The sequence below is a fragment of the Dipodomys ordii genome, unplaced genomic scaffold, assembly GCF_000151885.1.
Source record: "Dipodomys ordii isolate 6190 unplaced genomic scaffold, Dord_2.0 Scaffold11, whole genome shotgun sequence".
In the NCBI taxonomy this organism is placed as follows: domain Eukaryota; kingdom Metazoa; phylum Chordata; class Mammalia; order Rodentia; family Heteromyidae; genus Dipodomys; species Dipodomys ordii.
This window is the reverse complement of record NW_012267227.1, coordinates 16,441,341-16,457,587: the sequence shown is the minus strand read 5'-3', so window position 1 is coordinate 16,457,587 and position 16,247 is coordinate 16,441,341. Positions and strand designations below refer to the sequence as shown.

Below are 16,247 nucleotides of genomic sequence, written 5' to 3'. Positions count from 1 at the left end.
AAAAAAAGTATTCAAAGTATTTGTTTATCTGCTGGTTAATGTTGCCTATAAATGAATCTATATTTATTTATTGAGGGTGGAAGTATTTAGGCAATCTCAAATATAGTTTTGAATGAAAGAAAAACCTCTTAAGAATTGAGATTTGAAAAGATTTAAACTCTTTATGTCATTCTAAAACCACATTTTGAGATCAAGCTTTTTTCAAAGTGTTTAATACTAGAGGATAAAGGAAAAGCAGGGCCAGCACGAACTGTGATTATAACACCAAATGAAGTACATAAAAAATCTGAAATCATTTTAGAAAGAGAAAAGCCAGAATCTTTCATCTTACGCTCAGCCACCCAATGCTATGATTGTTAAGAATTTAAAAAGAAAGAAAGAACAAAAAATCCATTTACCTCACCCTTCAAGCTATTCAAACTTAAAATATACCATTTCCAAGATCAAGGAGAAATCAACAAAATGGGCAAAACCTCTTTGCAGAAAGATGAATGGAAACCTATCTCCAAGGGGAGAAAATGGACCAATGAGAAGGATATCCACCAGCACAGGGCAGTGTCTAGGAAAGCCAAGGGGATAAAGGCCAAGGAAGCAAGATCAGTCTGGGCCTGCAGACAAAGAAAAAGAGGTGGGGAAAAACAGCCAATGAGAGAGGCACAGAGAAGGAAGCAGTAACAATTCTGCGTTTACATAACATCTGAAGTGGTCTGACATTTGAACTCAAAGATATCTAATCATTTTTCTCTTCTTACAAAACTTTGAGTAGAACATACAATTTTAAATATTTCACACAAATTGTTGATTAAAATCTCAGTATAATGAAACTGCAGCTAACCACCAGAGGCAACTGGCCCGAGGTTCTAGCATACTAAGACCATGAAAGAGATGACAATACCAAAAAGTCCTAGTAAAGACCCTCCTCCCATTTTACACAAACAGCTGCAACATTAATAATAATGATCACTGATGTCCAGCATTATAACATAACGAAATTTTACAAACAGCTCATCCTAGGATATTAATACTTTTTATATAGTCCTAATCATCAGGACATTATTGAAAGGATATCCATAAAATAATACAGGCATCAAGTGCTGAGAGGACCAGGCTTACTATCATAGCCAAGGAATAAGAAAAATACTACAACAGCAGCAGAAGAAAGAAAGAAAGAAAGAAAATGAAATTGACAAGAGGTTAAAGCTGCTAAAAGTCTAAGAAAATTACATAACATACAGAAGATAGCATGGGTCGAAAACAAATCTGCAATTACAAAATATTTTATTCAAGGGAAAATACTGCAAAACCTAACGAGCCCACTATCATTGAGGGCAGAGCCAAGTTTAAAAAATTTAACACCTTAAATCTAAAAGGCTATTGGACTCGATTTTTAAATAAGAAAATAACTGGAATGCCCATATTAATCCAACTCTAACAACAATTTTCTTTATCATTTAGATCTCAGTGATTTGTCTTTTGTTTTTTCTCCACAGTCCTGGGGCTTGAACTCAGGGCCTGGGCACTGTCCCTAAACATCTTTTGCTCAAGGCTAGCACTCTACCACTTGAGCCACAGTGCTACTTGTGGCTTTTTCTGCTTATGTGATACTAAGAAATCAAACCCAGGGCTTCATGTATGCTAGGAAAACACTCTACCACTAAGCCACATTACCAGCCCTGCTTTGGTTTTCTTACTTGACAAAGGGAATATACAATTCTCAAAGAAAGTAAGAAACTTCAATAGCTGGGAAACATCACTTTAAAGAAATCTTGAAATCTAAAGTGCTGGGTAAGCAAAGAGCACTGGAACTTTAGATCAGATTAACCATTAAGTGCATGTTTCCAATGTTTGACACATACGTGGGAGTCTGTTGCCTTAGAGAAGGAACTAAATTCTGATCTGGGAATAAGTAAAAAAAGAACTCCTTATGAGTCACATGTTAAACTTGTAAAACTCTAATAGGTCAGATTAAAAAAAGAATTACAGTTTGAACATCCCTAGTCCCCAACATCTCCCCTGCCCCCAAATCTACAACAACAACAAAAAAATTCAGATGTTGAAGCATTTCAAATTCTGGGTTTCTAAATTAGCATGCTCAATGAATAACTTATGCCAACATTGCAAAATCTGAAAACTTACGAAATCAGGAATGCTTCTAGTTCACACTTCAGAAAAGGAATATTCAATATGCATTTTGCCCATAGGTGACAGAAGAAAACAGTAAAGTAGCACATAAATACTTCTAATGCATCCTCTCAAAGCAACAAGAAACTGAAGTGACGACAAAATTGAGGCTAAGCAGTACTGACCCCTGTAACTCTGAGGACCCCTTCCATGCCAGAGAACAAAAGATAAAGGGCTCCTGCTACCACAACCTTGTGAAGAGTGACTCCAAGGCGAGGCCTAAAATGGAAGCAGAGACAGTGGAGTGAGCATATGAGACAAAGCGCAAGGCAAACTAAGCAACAGCAGCCCATGTTAATTAGTGCAGACCAAAAATTTACTGGTAACAAGGACATACCTGAGACAAGAAAACTCTTAGTAACACATGGCCTTACAAGATAGAGTACTAGAACTTAAGATGTTGTCCCTAGTACTAATTTAAAAAGAAAAAAAAAGCAAGTACTGGTGGCTCATGCCTGTAATCCTAGGTACTCAGGAGGATCATGGTTCGAAGCCAATCTGGGCAGGAAAAATCCATGAAACTTCTTCCCCTCCCACCCTCCCAGACTTGGGGATTAAACTCAGGGCCTAGGCACTGTCCCTTTTTGTGTTCAAGGCTAGCACTCTACCACTTGAGCCACAGTGCCACTTCTGGCTTTTTTTGAGCAGTTTATTGGAGATAAAGAGTCTCACAGACTTTTCAGCCTGGGCTGGCTTCAAATTGTGATCCTCAGACATCAGCCTCTTGAGTAGCTAGGATTACAGGCATGAGCCACTGGTGCCTAGCTCACGAGACTCTTAATCCTACTCAGGATGCTGAGATCTGAGGATCACAGTTCAAAGCCAGCCCAGGCAGGAAAGTCCGTGAGAATCTTATCTCCAATAAACCATCAGAAAATGCAAAGTGGCGCTGTGGTTCAAGTGGTAGAGCACTTGCCTTGAGCTGAAGAGCTCAGGGACAGCACAAAGGCCCAGAGTTCAACCTCCATGACTAACAACCACCACTAAAAAAAGCAAGAAATGGTGCTGTGGCTCAAGTGATAGAACGCTGGCAATGAGCAAAAACTTAGTGACAATGCCCAGGCCCTGAGTCCAAACCCCAGAACTGACACAAAACAAAACCCCAAAAGCTTTTTATTATAAATAAACCCATCCACCCTCCAGACCCAACAATTACCAACATATAAACAATTCCACTCCATACACAGTCCATTCACTTGCCATCTTTTCATAGTATCGAAAAGCAAATACATTTTTTGTTTCTATATGTTTTGCAATGTGTCTTTTTTGTTTGTTTGCTTTTTGTTTTTTTGTCAGTAGTGGGGGCTGAACTCTGGCCCTGGGCACTGTCCTTCAGCTCTTCAGCTCAAGGCTAGCATTCTACCATTTGAGCCACAGTGCCACTTCCCACTTTTTTCTGCTAATGTAGTGGTGAGGAATCAAACCCAGGGCCTCATGCATGCGAGGCAAGCACTCTACCACTGTGCCAACTTCCCAGCCCGGCAATGTGTCTTTTAACAGGACTTTTAACTAACATAAATAACCAAAATATCATTATAAACTCTAGAAGTGTTAACAATAACCAAATACCTATTTTAATTCACCAAATAAAAAGTGCATATGCAAGTCAAGTCTTTTGAGCAATTTCAGTAAGAAGGATGAAAAGCCTTATATCTTTAATATTAAAAATCCTACAAATTCTGAATCTACATTTTGACAAGATTTCCAGGTGATTCACTAATATAGTAGTTTTCTTGTTTTTTTTGGGGGGGTCCGGTTGTGGGGCCTGAACTCTGGGCCTGAGCGCTGTCCCTCAGCTCTTCAGCTCAAGGCTAACACTCTTACCACTTGAGCCACAGCACCACTTCCAGCTTTTTTCTTTTTGCTTATGTGGTGCTGAGGAATCGAACCTAGGGCCTCAGGCATGCAAGGCAAGCACTCTACCCCTGAGCCAACTTTCCAGCCCTAATATAGTAGTTTTAAATGTACTGGCTTATATCATATCTGCCTAAGTCTTAGATGTATGTATTTTTTGTTATATACCAGGTCAACCTCTATAAAGGCAGAAAAATTTCCTGCTACTGTGTGTCTTGAGTATTTCCCTGCATATATTAGGAGGCAATTAAATATTTGCTAAATGAACAAAATTTAAGAATTATACTCCCTTCTCCCATTCCTCTAATTGTAATAAGACTGAATTCCTTAAAGTGTCTATTTGGTTAATTCCAATTCTCTCTGGAACTCTCTCCAATTGGGCTTTTGTCCCTCTGACTTCACCAAACCTGCAGTTATTATGATTACTAACACTTTCCATGTTAAGAAATCCAATGGTAAATTCTCAATCTTCCCACTAGCTGAATCAGAAGCACTGACAGAACTAAGCACTCCATGGTTGGTGCCTGTGACCTGTGACTATAATCCTAGCTGCTCAGGAGGCTGAGATATGAGGACTGCAGTTTGAAGCCAGCCCAAGTAGGAAAGTTGTTCCTTATCTCCATTAAACCTCTGGAAAACCGCAAGTGACACTGTGGCTCAAAGTGGTACAATGCTAGCCTTGAGCACAAAGAGCTCAGGGATAGTGCCTGGGCCCTGAGTTCAAGCCCTACAACTCACAAAAAAAAAAAACACTAAGCACTCCTCCTTGAGACAGTCTTCATTCTGCCTCCCACCTCCAGGATCACTCCTCAATTTCCTCTAACTCCACATCACTGCTTCTAAAGGACAAAAAATGTCCAAGAGCCCTTCTGTGGATCTTTTGCTTTTTATATCAATTCCTTGGGGTCTACATCCAGTCTCATAGCTTTAAATAATATCTGTATGTTGAGGATTCCCAAACTAAATTTCTGCCCATATAGATATAACTCTCTGATCTCAACACTCTCCCCACCCCCCCCACTGCCCCAAATCTGTTCATCTAAAATCTTCCAGAACCTGGCAAATGTCTACCCCTCCTGCCACCTGATCAGACCAAATAGTTGGCACCATCCTGAATTCCTCTTCTCTTTCACATCACACCTCTGATTCATCTGGAAATTCCTCTGGTTCTACCTTCAAAACATATACAGAATCTCATCACATCTCAGCATCTCTTCCCTTGGGTGTATATACAGCCCCATCAACTCCTTGACGTCTTTGCTCAAATATCGTGAAGTGAGGCCTCCCTGAACCCCCTACTTCCAAAAGTAAGCCCCAGCACTCACCCAGCACCACTAGCATTCTGCTTCCCCCTTCTTGCTTTCTCTGCTTACAACTTTTTACTGACAAAGAACATATTTTACTCTCTTATTAACAATTGTGTCTGTGCCCTACTTCTCCACAAATAAATGTAAATGCTAAATCTTTCCTTTGCTGTATACCCAAGACCTAAACAATGCCTAAACAATGTATTCAATAAATTTTTTGAGCAAAAAAAAAAAACTTTTAAAAAAGTTACAGCAAGCTATATACAGACAGAATGAAGAAGTATGTATGATTAGTACTTGTGTGTGTGTGTATGCTGAGATATGAATTCAAGACCTTTTGCTAGCCCTCTACTACTTCAGTAATGCCCCGAAGGTAGTATTTTTGCTGGTTAAATGAAGATATGGTCTTGAGGACTTTTCTGCCTGAGCTGGCTTTAAACCACAATCCTCATATCTTAGCATCTTGAGCCACTGCACTGGGCTGAATAAAGTAATTTTACTGAATAAAGATTGGCTCAGTGGTAAAAATACATGCCTAGCCAGGCACCTGTGGCTCATGCCTGAAATCCTAGCTGCTCAGGAGGCTGAGATCTAAGATTGAGGTTCAAAGCCAGCCTTTACAGGGGCAGGAAAGTCCATGAGACTTTCAATTAACCACCAGAAAATGAGAAGTTGTAGAGTGCTCGCCTTGAGCTGAAGAGCTCAGGGACAGAGCCCAGGCCCAGAGTTTAAGCCCTATAACCTACCTTTAAAAAAAAAAAGCATGCCTAGCAGTATGAGTCTTTGAGTTCAATCCTAAGTACTGCCAAATGAAGAAAATAAAGAGTACAAAAGGAGTAACAATTTGATTATAGTGGGATAGTATATTCTTTATTTTCTCTAAATAAAAAATACTTCAAGTTGGATTTAGCATGAAAATATACTTCTGGGGCTAGGAAGGTGGTCAGTGGTAGAGTGCTCGCCTTGCATGCATAAGGCCCTGGGTTCAATTCCTCAGCACCATATAAGCAGAAAAACCCAGAAGTGGCACTGTGGCTCAAAGTGGTAGAGCGCTAATCTTGAGCTGAATTGCTGAGGGACAGCACCCAGACCCAGAGTTCAGGCTCCCCAACTGACCAAAACACAACAACAACAACAACAAATACACTCTCACACTCTCACACACACACACACACACACACAAAACTTCAGTTATTCAGTAAAAGAAAAATAATAGTTTCAGTGAGCCCATTGTTCCTACAAAATAATCTGATATGCATAAAGAAAATTTTACTCTAAAAGTTGGGTGCGCCAACATTCATTACTTTGGAGGTTTAGACTGCATATCTATAGATATGCCTTGAGTTCTATAAAGTGAAAGAGCCACACTTTTCCAACATTTCCAATACTACAGAATTACGGGTGCCTTCTTTTAGCTCAAAATTACTTCTTTCATAGAATTTTGGCAGAAGTACAGCACTTTGAAAGCAGCAACAGTGTTTTAAGTATCACTTTCATTTATTTTTCTACTGGATTTAATACTTACTTGACAATGCCATATCCCAGACTGACTATGATAACCAAGGTTCGAGCCAGTGAACGTTTCACTGCAGAAAGCAGCTCTGCAAGGATTAAGGCACCTTGAACTATAGGAAGAAAGAGAAATGGGGCTATATTCTAGGCCCAGCCAAAGATGCAATTCCAATACCATAATGTAGACCTGACTTTCTTCAAAATAGGCACTGGTATTAGTCCTACTACAACACGAATGCCTCTTCTGAAATTTTTACAAACATATAAACTGATAATCTTACTCATGTGTATAGCAATGTGGGTGTGCGTAACTCATTTTCCACCTGATTCACTCTACCAAACCCTTCAACTTCACTAATTCACCCCATATCAGGGAATTTATCATTTTAAAATCTATGAACTATAGTTGTTACTATATGGAAAAGCACACAATATGCATACATGAACATGTGTGCTTTTCAGCTTTATATCTATTGTCAAGCTATTTCAAAGGTAAGAAAAAGATCTAATTAGTACATCTTGGAACTATAATTATAAAATAATCAAATGATCTGATAGAACTGAAGCTGTTTCAGTAAGTTTCAGAACCAAACAATATCTATAACAAACTGTTTACCTTACTAACCATAAGCCCCTTTCTATCTTCTTGGTATTACTGCATTTTTATCAATTCTTAGACATAACCCCCACCTCCTGACACACACACATGAAATAAGGCCTGTCTTGCAACTTAAGGCAGCTTACAATTACATCGGAACTGTTTCCTTTCTTACATTTATATAATAATGGTGCTTAATGATGACAATTCTCATTCCCCAAAGACCACTACTTTTGTAATTTTTCCAAGCATATTTCAGCAAATCTTTCTTATATCACCAAATTCATAAACTACAAGATTAATAAATCATAATCATACTGATTCTACTTAGGTAAATGACTAATTAAAAAGACAGTACTATGTAATGACTGCTGACCTTAAGAAAATTTTTCTACAATGAACCAATCACTCAAATATCATGTTAATTACATACCAGATTCTCCTTTGTATCGGATATTTTGAAATTCTGCATAGAAGACAGCTTTCTCAAGCATTCCAAGAAAGATAACAGCACCAATCCAAAACTGAATTCTCAGGAGATCTCTCCAATAGCAGGCAGACCATGCCAGCCACAGAACACCAAACAGGACATATACAATGCACATCACCATGAAAAACTGTCATCCGATTGGGTAAGAAATAAAAAGGAGAGTTAGGGCCAAGAACCAAGTATCTAAATTAAAAACTAATATACATTCTTAATAAACTAAATTTTTTAAAGCCATGTATTCTGCTCTCAATTTGAAAAATAATTATTTCTTTGGAGCTTAATATAAAAAAAATCAAAAAATCATCTCTTGAACAGATGCAGACAATATAAGGACTTGTCTTCAAGAGTGTATTAACAGCCTTTTCAGTTCATGATGCAAATTATACAAATGAAGACAATGAAAAAGTTGTGGCAGGATGAAGATTACACCTCAAAGCAATGAACTAAACAAAAACATAAACTTATTAGGAAAGCAATACAAGAACAATCATGACCAAGAAGTCTGAAAATCGATTAAAGATATTCTTAGATAAAGGCATATGCTCATACACATGCGCACACGCACACACACATGCGCACACGTGTGCACACACACACACACTGAAGAAAGGACACTGAACCCTTTTGTTACTCTAAGTGAGCTCAGAAATAGAGGGTGATATCAAGATGGACCCTTGTGAATGTCAGACATGAGATGATCACTGAGTTATTACTTTACAAGTTTAAAATACTCAAGTGCTGGGCACTGGTGGCTCATGCCTGTAATCTTAGCTATTCAAGAGGCTGAGATCTGAGGATTGTGGTTCAAAGCCAGCTCTGGCAGAAAAGTCCATGAGACTCTAATCTCCAGTAAACTACTCAGAAATTGCTGGGAGTGGTGCTGTGGCTCAAGTGGTTGAGCACTAGTCTTGAACACAGAGGGGCTCAGGGACAGAGCCCAGGCCGAGTTCAATCCCCAGAATGGGCAAAAAAATAAAAAAATACTGAAATAACTGAGATAAAATATAGAGGCTTACAGGGGTTTTCTAAATATGAACTTATATACATACTGCTAAATTCATTTAAATGTCAAGGCTAAAAATATTAAGTTCACTTACAATCATCAGTGGGTAATCTTCAAGTGTGAGATATTCATAGGGACCCTTCAATTCAACAGTCACTGCCAAAATATAGGCCTCAGAATTAGTTTAACATATTCACACATGAAAAGAAAATATTATCTACTATCTGCTTGATGAAATTAATGCAAATTTCATTGGGTCATTCACACTTGACCATGTCAATCCTGGTAAATACTGCATTATGTATGCAATGCACAATGAATCAAATATTCTCAGAGTATATGCTTTGGGTCGTACAGGGTTCCATGTCCCTGCCCCTGTGTGAAGTAGAAAAGTTCTTTCCCCAGACTCATCCTAGAATGAATGGTACTCCACATGAAACTTTTTCTGAGCTGCTCAACTCCTCTAAATTCCAGACACAATTCATGTATGTTCTCTTACAGCACACTAATAGGTTTTTATTTATTTATTTATTTATTTTGGTCCAGTCCTGGGCTTGAACTCAGGGCCAGGGCACTATACCTAAGCTTTTGTGCTCAAGGCCAGTGCTCTACCATTTGAGTCACAGCTCCATTTCCAGCTTTTTGGTAGCTAATCAGAAATGAGGTCTCATGGACTTTGCTGCCCAGGCTGGCTTTGAACTGTGATCCTCAGATTTCAGCCTCCTGAGTAGTTGGGACTACAGCCATAGCACCTGGCTCACTAATATGTTTTATAGGTTTTTTTCTCTTTACCCTATCATGTTGGTTTCTGTCACTCTTACTTGTATTCTCCTATTGCTGTGTATTTTACTGTCTTCAATTCATGTGATCTAGTACCATTAATGTATCATTTTCAAAATTAAGGCATTTAAAACTTTTTGACAAATTTATGTTGCCTAATACAAGTAATGTATTTCTCCTGGCACAATAAAATAGAAAATAATCCAGCTTCTCATCTTGTATCCCAAATGGAAAAACTCCAACACTTCCAAGTAGAAAAATTCAACAGTTCAGATGGAGGCAAAGCATCATCCAATAAATCAGAATTTAACTTAACCAAACCTTTTTAGGTATCTTTTTCAAAAACTTTGCTAATAAGTATTTAAGTTAATAAAAAGAAAACAACAACATGAACCTGAAATTTACCTTACTGAAGCAAACTTCTCTTTTGAGTAATTTTGATAAAATTACTTTCGACTATTTTAAGACTATAATTAATTGGACAAATTCTAGGTATAATTAATAAAGACCTCAGGCCCAGCTGGGCACAGTGGCTCACACCTGTAATCCTAGCTACTCAGGAGGCTGGAATCTGAGGATCATGGGTCAAAGCTGGCCCAGGCAAAAAAGTTCCCATGGGACTCTTCTCTCCAATTACCACTCAAAAACTGGTACTGGCACTGTGGCTCTAAGCTGTAGAGTGCTAGACTTAAACAAAAATCTCAAGAACAGCGCCCAGACCCTGGGTTCAAGCTCCTCAAACCACAAAAACAAAACAAAACAAGGGACATTCTCCAATTTATAGTATGAGGCTAACGTATATGCCCAAACCAGAGGAAGACAGTATGAAAAAAGAAAATTTTAATACAATTTTTGAACATAAACAACGTATACACATGAGCAAGTGTGAATGTAGACATAGGTATGTGTATATCAAGATCAAATAGTGGTATCCCAGAAACTCAAGAATGGTAAATATAATGCACTAGCATGCTGAATAAGCAACTTATATACATTTTCTTTTTTTTTTTTTTAATTTTTTGCCAGTCCTGGAGCTGGCAAAGACTCAGGGCCAGATGCAGGGCCAGGCACCGTCCCTGAACTTCTTTTGTTCAAAGCTAGCACTCTACTACTTGAATTACTTGAAGCGCCACTTCAGGCTTTTTCTTTTCTTTTTTTTCGGGTCAATTGTGGGGCCTCAACTCTGGGCCTGGACGCTGTCCCTCAGCTCTTCAGCTCAAGGCTAGCGTTCTACCACTTAAGCCACAGTGCCACTTCTGGCTTTTTCTGCTTATGTGGTGCTGAGGTATCAAACCCAGGGCCTCATGCATGCAAGGCTAGCACTCTACCACTGAGCCAACTTCCAGTCCCTGCCTTTTTATTTGGTACTGAGGCAAATTGAACCCAGGGCTTCATGCATGCTAGGCAAGCACTCTAGCACTAAGCCACATTCCCAGCCCTTATATAAAATCTCTCAGTGTCTTACTATATAGCTCAGGTTGGCCTGAAACTTACAATCCTTCTGCCTCAGCCACCTAGAGAGCTAGTATTACAGGCATAAACCATCAAATTTGGACTATATGGTTATTTCAATCAATATAATCAATCAAATTAGATTATAAAGCTGAATATTCCTATAGGAATGGAGGAAGGCTGAGTAAATTTGTCATTATACTCAATGTACATTATGTAAAAAATGAACAACAGAACCTGAGAATAGGGATGGAAGAGGGAAAATAAGGGAGAAAGAAGGAAGGGATCACAGGGGTGAAGAAGCATTAGACTCATGACCTGACTTATGCAATTGTAACCCTTTGTACTACTTAATATCAACAACAGTAATAAAAACAGCATTGCTTTTTAATAAAAAAGGAAGAAAAAGAATACTTAGGAAATGTAGAATAAAGAACGTTTTCAATTAAGTAGCAAGTATTTTAAAAAGCTATAGTTAAAATACTTAATGGTAAAATGGACCAACAGTACCAATGAAGTCAAGAACAATTTAAGAACGACTGTCATCAATGGGTCTATTCATATTTACTTGACAAAGCAAGGTAGGAAAGGAAACTGCAAAGTAGAACGAAACAAAAATAGAAACCAGTGCAACTAGTTAGGAAGTTATTACAATTTTCCAGGTGAGAGATGAAGACTCCACTGGTCAGCAACTATAAAAAGGAAAACTAGCACACTTAGTAAAAGGTGTTGAAGCATTAACAACAAAAAAAAAGGGTGATTAAATTTTTCTGTGTTTTGCCTTGGTGACCAAGTTTCACCTATTTTTTTTTTAAAGATGACATTAATGAAACACTTTCATAGGAGGACCATGGGAAGGAAAATGAAGTTCAATATCTGAGACACTTGTAAACACTTGTAAACAAGTGCCTGAGACTGTACTTGCTATACTGAATGCAGAAACATATTTTCTTTCTCCAATCTTTCCACTGCTCAAAAACATTCTGAGTTATTCCCACTCATGAAGCAATTTTATTCTCTCCTATACATGAAACAAACAAGAAAGCAACACAAACTCTTAAAGTTACAAACTGAACTTACTGGTAAAAAGATTACTTAGTGAATTTTCTTTTGCTGATTCTTTGGAGGATGAAATGCCAACATGTACAATAAAAATGTATGGTGCATCTTGCCAAGTTTGCAATGGTTCGTGCATTGCCTAGAGGAAAAAGAATGTTGAAAGGAGTGACACTGATCAGGATTCACTGTATTCATAAACTGCTTTGTTAACTCCTTTGTACAATTACTTAAAGATAATAAAAATATACTAAAAAACAAAAACCACCAAAGAACTTTAAACAGCTTTGTAAAACATTTGGCCCAGCATAGTTAACTATCTTACTTCCATATTTTTGGCTGGAAAACTTTTGAGGAATTATTTACTACAAATTACAATATGAAATTAGATGCCATATAATATGTATTTATGAAAATATAAAAGCATATAGCTTTTGGCCTTATTTCAATTTAGCAAGGTTTTTTCTAATTACATCCTATCACAGATAAAATTTAGATGGCATTATATTACGGTTTTCTGAATAAATTTATTCATGTTTACAGACACTTAACAAAATGGGAAAAAGCCATAGCAATTCAGGCTTATTGTATATAGTCCATAAAACAAACTGTTATACAGAACTTGAACTCAGGACCTAGACGTTGTCCCTGAGCTTTTTTCACTCAAGGCGAGCACACTACCACTTTTTGAGCCACAGTACTACTTTTAGTTCTCTGGTGGTTCATTGCAGTCTTATCTCCGAGATAAGACTCATGAGATGGCTTTGAACCAAGGTTCTCAGATCTCAGCCTCCCAAGTAACTCGGATTACAGGCATAAGCTACTAGCTCCCAGCCTTCACTTTCTTTTTAAATACAGCGTATTAAGAAGACAATTCAAATCTTCATGAGCATAAAACTACGTTAATGCCCCAAATGCTCATATACACTTACAGTTCTCTCTCCAGTAATGGTAAGATTGGTTCCATTCTCTTTAGCCTTTAAATAGTAGAAAAAAGTTATAATTCAGTTTTTGGTTTTTTTTTTTTTACTTTAAGAAATAAGTAAAAAACAAATAGTTACCTCTTGTTTTTCTCCTAAAAGAGGCAGTCGATGCAGAAAATCCCCAGAAAAGCTCTATGAAAGAAACATGAAACGAAATTAAAGACATATAAAAAGTATAGCCAGGGGCTGGGAAGGTGGCTCAGTGGTAGAGTGCTTGCCTTGCATGCATGAAGCCCTGGGTTCGATTCTCCAGCACCACATCAGCAAAAAGAAAAAAAGCCGGAAGTGGCGCTGTGGCTCAAGTGGTAGAGCGCTAGCCTTGAGCTGAAGAACTGAGGGACAGCGCCCAGGCCCAGAGTTCAGGCCCCATGACCGGATCCCCCCCAAAAAAAAAAAGAAATATAGTCAAAATTTCTAGAAACGGTTAAAGCAAATATAATGCCCATAACAGTAAAAACAGTAACGCAGGGCTGGGAAGGTGACTTAGTGATGGAGTGCTTGTCTAGCATACATGAAGCCCTGGGTTTGATTCCTCAGTAAAACAGAAAAAACAGAAAAACTCAAAAGTGGCACTGTGGCTTAAGGGGTAGAGTGCTAGCCTTGAGCAAAAGAAGCTCAAGGACAATGCCCAGGATCTGAGTTCAAGCCCCATGAAGGGCAAAAATAAAATAATAACAATGCAAAATTATCAGACAAAAGATTTTTAATTGCTGAGATCTGAGGATCACAGTTCAAAGCCAGCCTGTGCAGGAAAGTCCATTAAGACTCTTTATCTCCAATAAACTATTCAGAAAAAGCAGGAAGTGGTGCTGTGGCTCAAAGTGGCTCAAATGGTAGACTACTAGCCTCGAATACAAAGAGGCTCAGGCATAGTGCCTAGGTGCTAATTTCAAGCCCCAGAACCGGAAGAAAAAAAAAATAATGTATCATTCCTACAGTTAAAAAAAAAAAAAGGCTAAGTAGGCACCTAGCAGAACAACTTACTTCTCCTAGAAGCAGGTTGGAAAAAGAGACTGGAAAAAAACAATGGCATTGTGTTTTGCACTTTTTTTCATTCCAACCTCTTTCCAAGATTACCTGTGTTTTAAAGAGTTCACTACAGTTCTGGAACAACTTTGAGGATGTTTGATATTTCCCAGACAAGCCTCTTTTTTCCCTAAGTTTTTCCAAATATTTCTCTACTTCCTCAGCCTGGAGGAGAAAAAAAAAAAAAGAGTACATACTATTTAACTTACTTTTCACAAATAAGACATTTAGAGGATAAATATTTTACATAATACTTAGTGCAAACATGCTTTACAGTTTACTGTTTTAAGAATTAATACATTAGTACCCAGACTGTATATAGAGCAGCAGCTAAGAACCTAAAATTAGTGAACTTTATAGTGCAGAATTATAGTTTTTTAACTCACAAACAATAGTTTGCTAACAATTCCGGCGGATCAGGAAATCAAGAGTTCACAGGGTTTTAGTTACATGAAAATATATTTAAGAGTTATTTGACTAATTAACAAAATCTACCAAAAGATATACTGGTGCTCATAAGCTAACATGGAGTGTCAAACTGTCCTAGTCATTCATAGCTCACTGCTGGTACTCTTGACACACATATAATGGCTATGACTTCCTATTAGTTTTGTAATTTTTTTTTCTTCTCCAGTATCCGTATCTCTGATCTTGCCTTTTGGAAAGGCTCCAGTGCTGCACCTACAATCCTTTGCTTGTCATTCTCCATACCTGAATCCTGGAGCAATTCAAAGTAATTATCACTTGTCATATAAAGACAAGATCTTGACAAGACAGTACCAAGATTCAAATGTATGAACCTCTGGCTATAAGTTCAATTAGCAATCAATTAAGAAACAGTGATATGCCAAACCCTATTCTGGAGGTATTATCATTCATTTCTTTCAGAATTTTTCAGTCCTTTCATTCCTTCATGAGATATCCAATGTTAAATAACAAGCAAAAAACAAAATACCCAAGAAAAGAAAAAAAAACTAGAAAATTCAGGACTGGAGGTATGGTTCAGTTGTTGAGCTCTCCAGAGCCTGAGTTCAAACAACAGTACCATCAAAAACAAAAGTTATTTATATGAACAAGGAATAAGCTTATTATTTTTAAAGTAAATTAATAAATTTTAATTTCTAAAAAACACTAATAACAAAAACATTTTGGCATTCACAATAATTTTAAACTCTAAGAATTCTAAGCTGGACTTTGGTAGCTCTTTCCTGTATTATCCTCCTATTTAGGAGGCTGAGACCTGGAGAACTGAGGTTTGAAGTCAGCCTAGGCAGAAAAGTTTGCAAAACTCTTAATTAACCAGCAGAAAGCCAAGCTGGAACCATGTCTCAAACAGTAAAGCCATAATCAAGCAGGCTGTGCAAAAAATTAGGCCCTAATTTCAAGCCATCATACTGGCACCAAAAATAAAGAGTTCTGAGACCAAAAAGTCAGAAATGCTGGGCTGGGAATGTGGCTCAGAGGTAGAGTGCTTCTCTAGCATGCATGAAGCCCTGGATTCAATTCCTCAGTACCACATTAACAGAAAAAGCTGAAGTGGCGCTGTGGGTCAAGTGGAAGAGTGCTAGCCTTGGGCAAAAGAGGCTTAGAGAAGATGCCCAGGCTCTGAGTTCAAGCCCCAGGAGTAGCCAAAAAAGAAAAAAGAAATGCTGATGTGGCAGGTCTGCAAATCGAGTAGCATGGCTTTGATAATTCTGCTCATCCACAGCTATATGTGTATTCTTCCATCTATACAATTAAGAGATTGGAACTAGACGACTTCTAGAGTCCAAGACATGTCTAATTTCCTTACCTTGAAGTTGTAGATTTCATTGTAACAATCAGCACTTTTCAGAAACCAGGTTATATTCAAAGACAAATCACAAGGTTCTCCATCAACTATAAAAGAAGAAATCACTGTAAATAAAAGATGATCCTTGGGCTGGGAAGGTGGCTCAATGGTAGAGCGCTTGCCTTGCATGCATGAGGCCCTTGGTTCGATTCCTCAGCACCACATAAGAAAAAA

General features: G+C 38.0%; 1 protein-coding gene across 3 annotated transcripts in view; it reads right to left on the bottom strand.

Moving 5' to 3' along the window:
• Tmem87a (transmembrane protein 87A) overlaps positions 1-16,247 on the bottom strand; it is a 33,568-nt gene that overhangs the window by 11,804 nt on the left and 5,517 nt on the right. Inside the window, exons 3-12 of one of the 3 annotated variants that reach the window (XM_013010163.1) lie at positions 16,035-16,120; positions 14,294-14,407; positions 13,295-13,348; positions 13,166-13,210; positions 12,258-12,375; positions 9,040-9,101; positions 7,886-8,069; positions 6,868-6,967; positions 2,307-2,400; positions 540-608 (exon numbers count right to left, since the gene is read on the bottom strand). In XM_013010163.1, the coding sequence (XP_012865617.1) occupies positions 540-608; positions 2,307-2,400; positions 6,868-6,967; positions 7,886-8,069; positions 9,040-9,101; positions 12,258-12,375; positions 13,166-13,210; positions 13,295-13,348; positions 14,294-14,407; positions 16,035-16,120 (926 nt within the window). Of the gene's footprint in view, positions 1-539; positions 609-1,068; positions 1,141-2,306; positions 2,401-5,046; positions 5,209-6,867; positions 6,968-7,885; positions 8,070-9,039; positions 9,102-12,257; positions 12,376-13,165; positions 13,211-13,294; positions 13,349-14,293; positions 14,408-16,034; positions 16,121-16,247 lie in introns of those variants that run through there. The other 2 variants (XM_013010162.1, XM_013010165.1) reach the window with 2 other exon arrangements.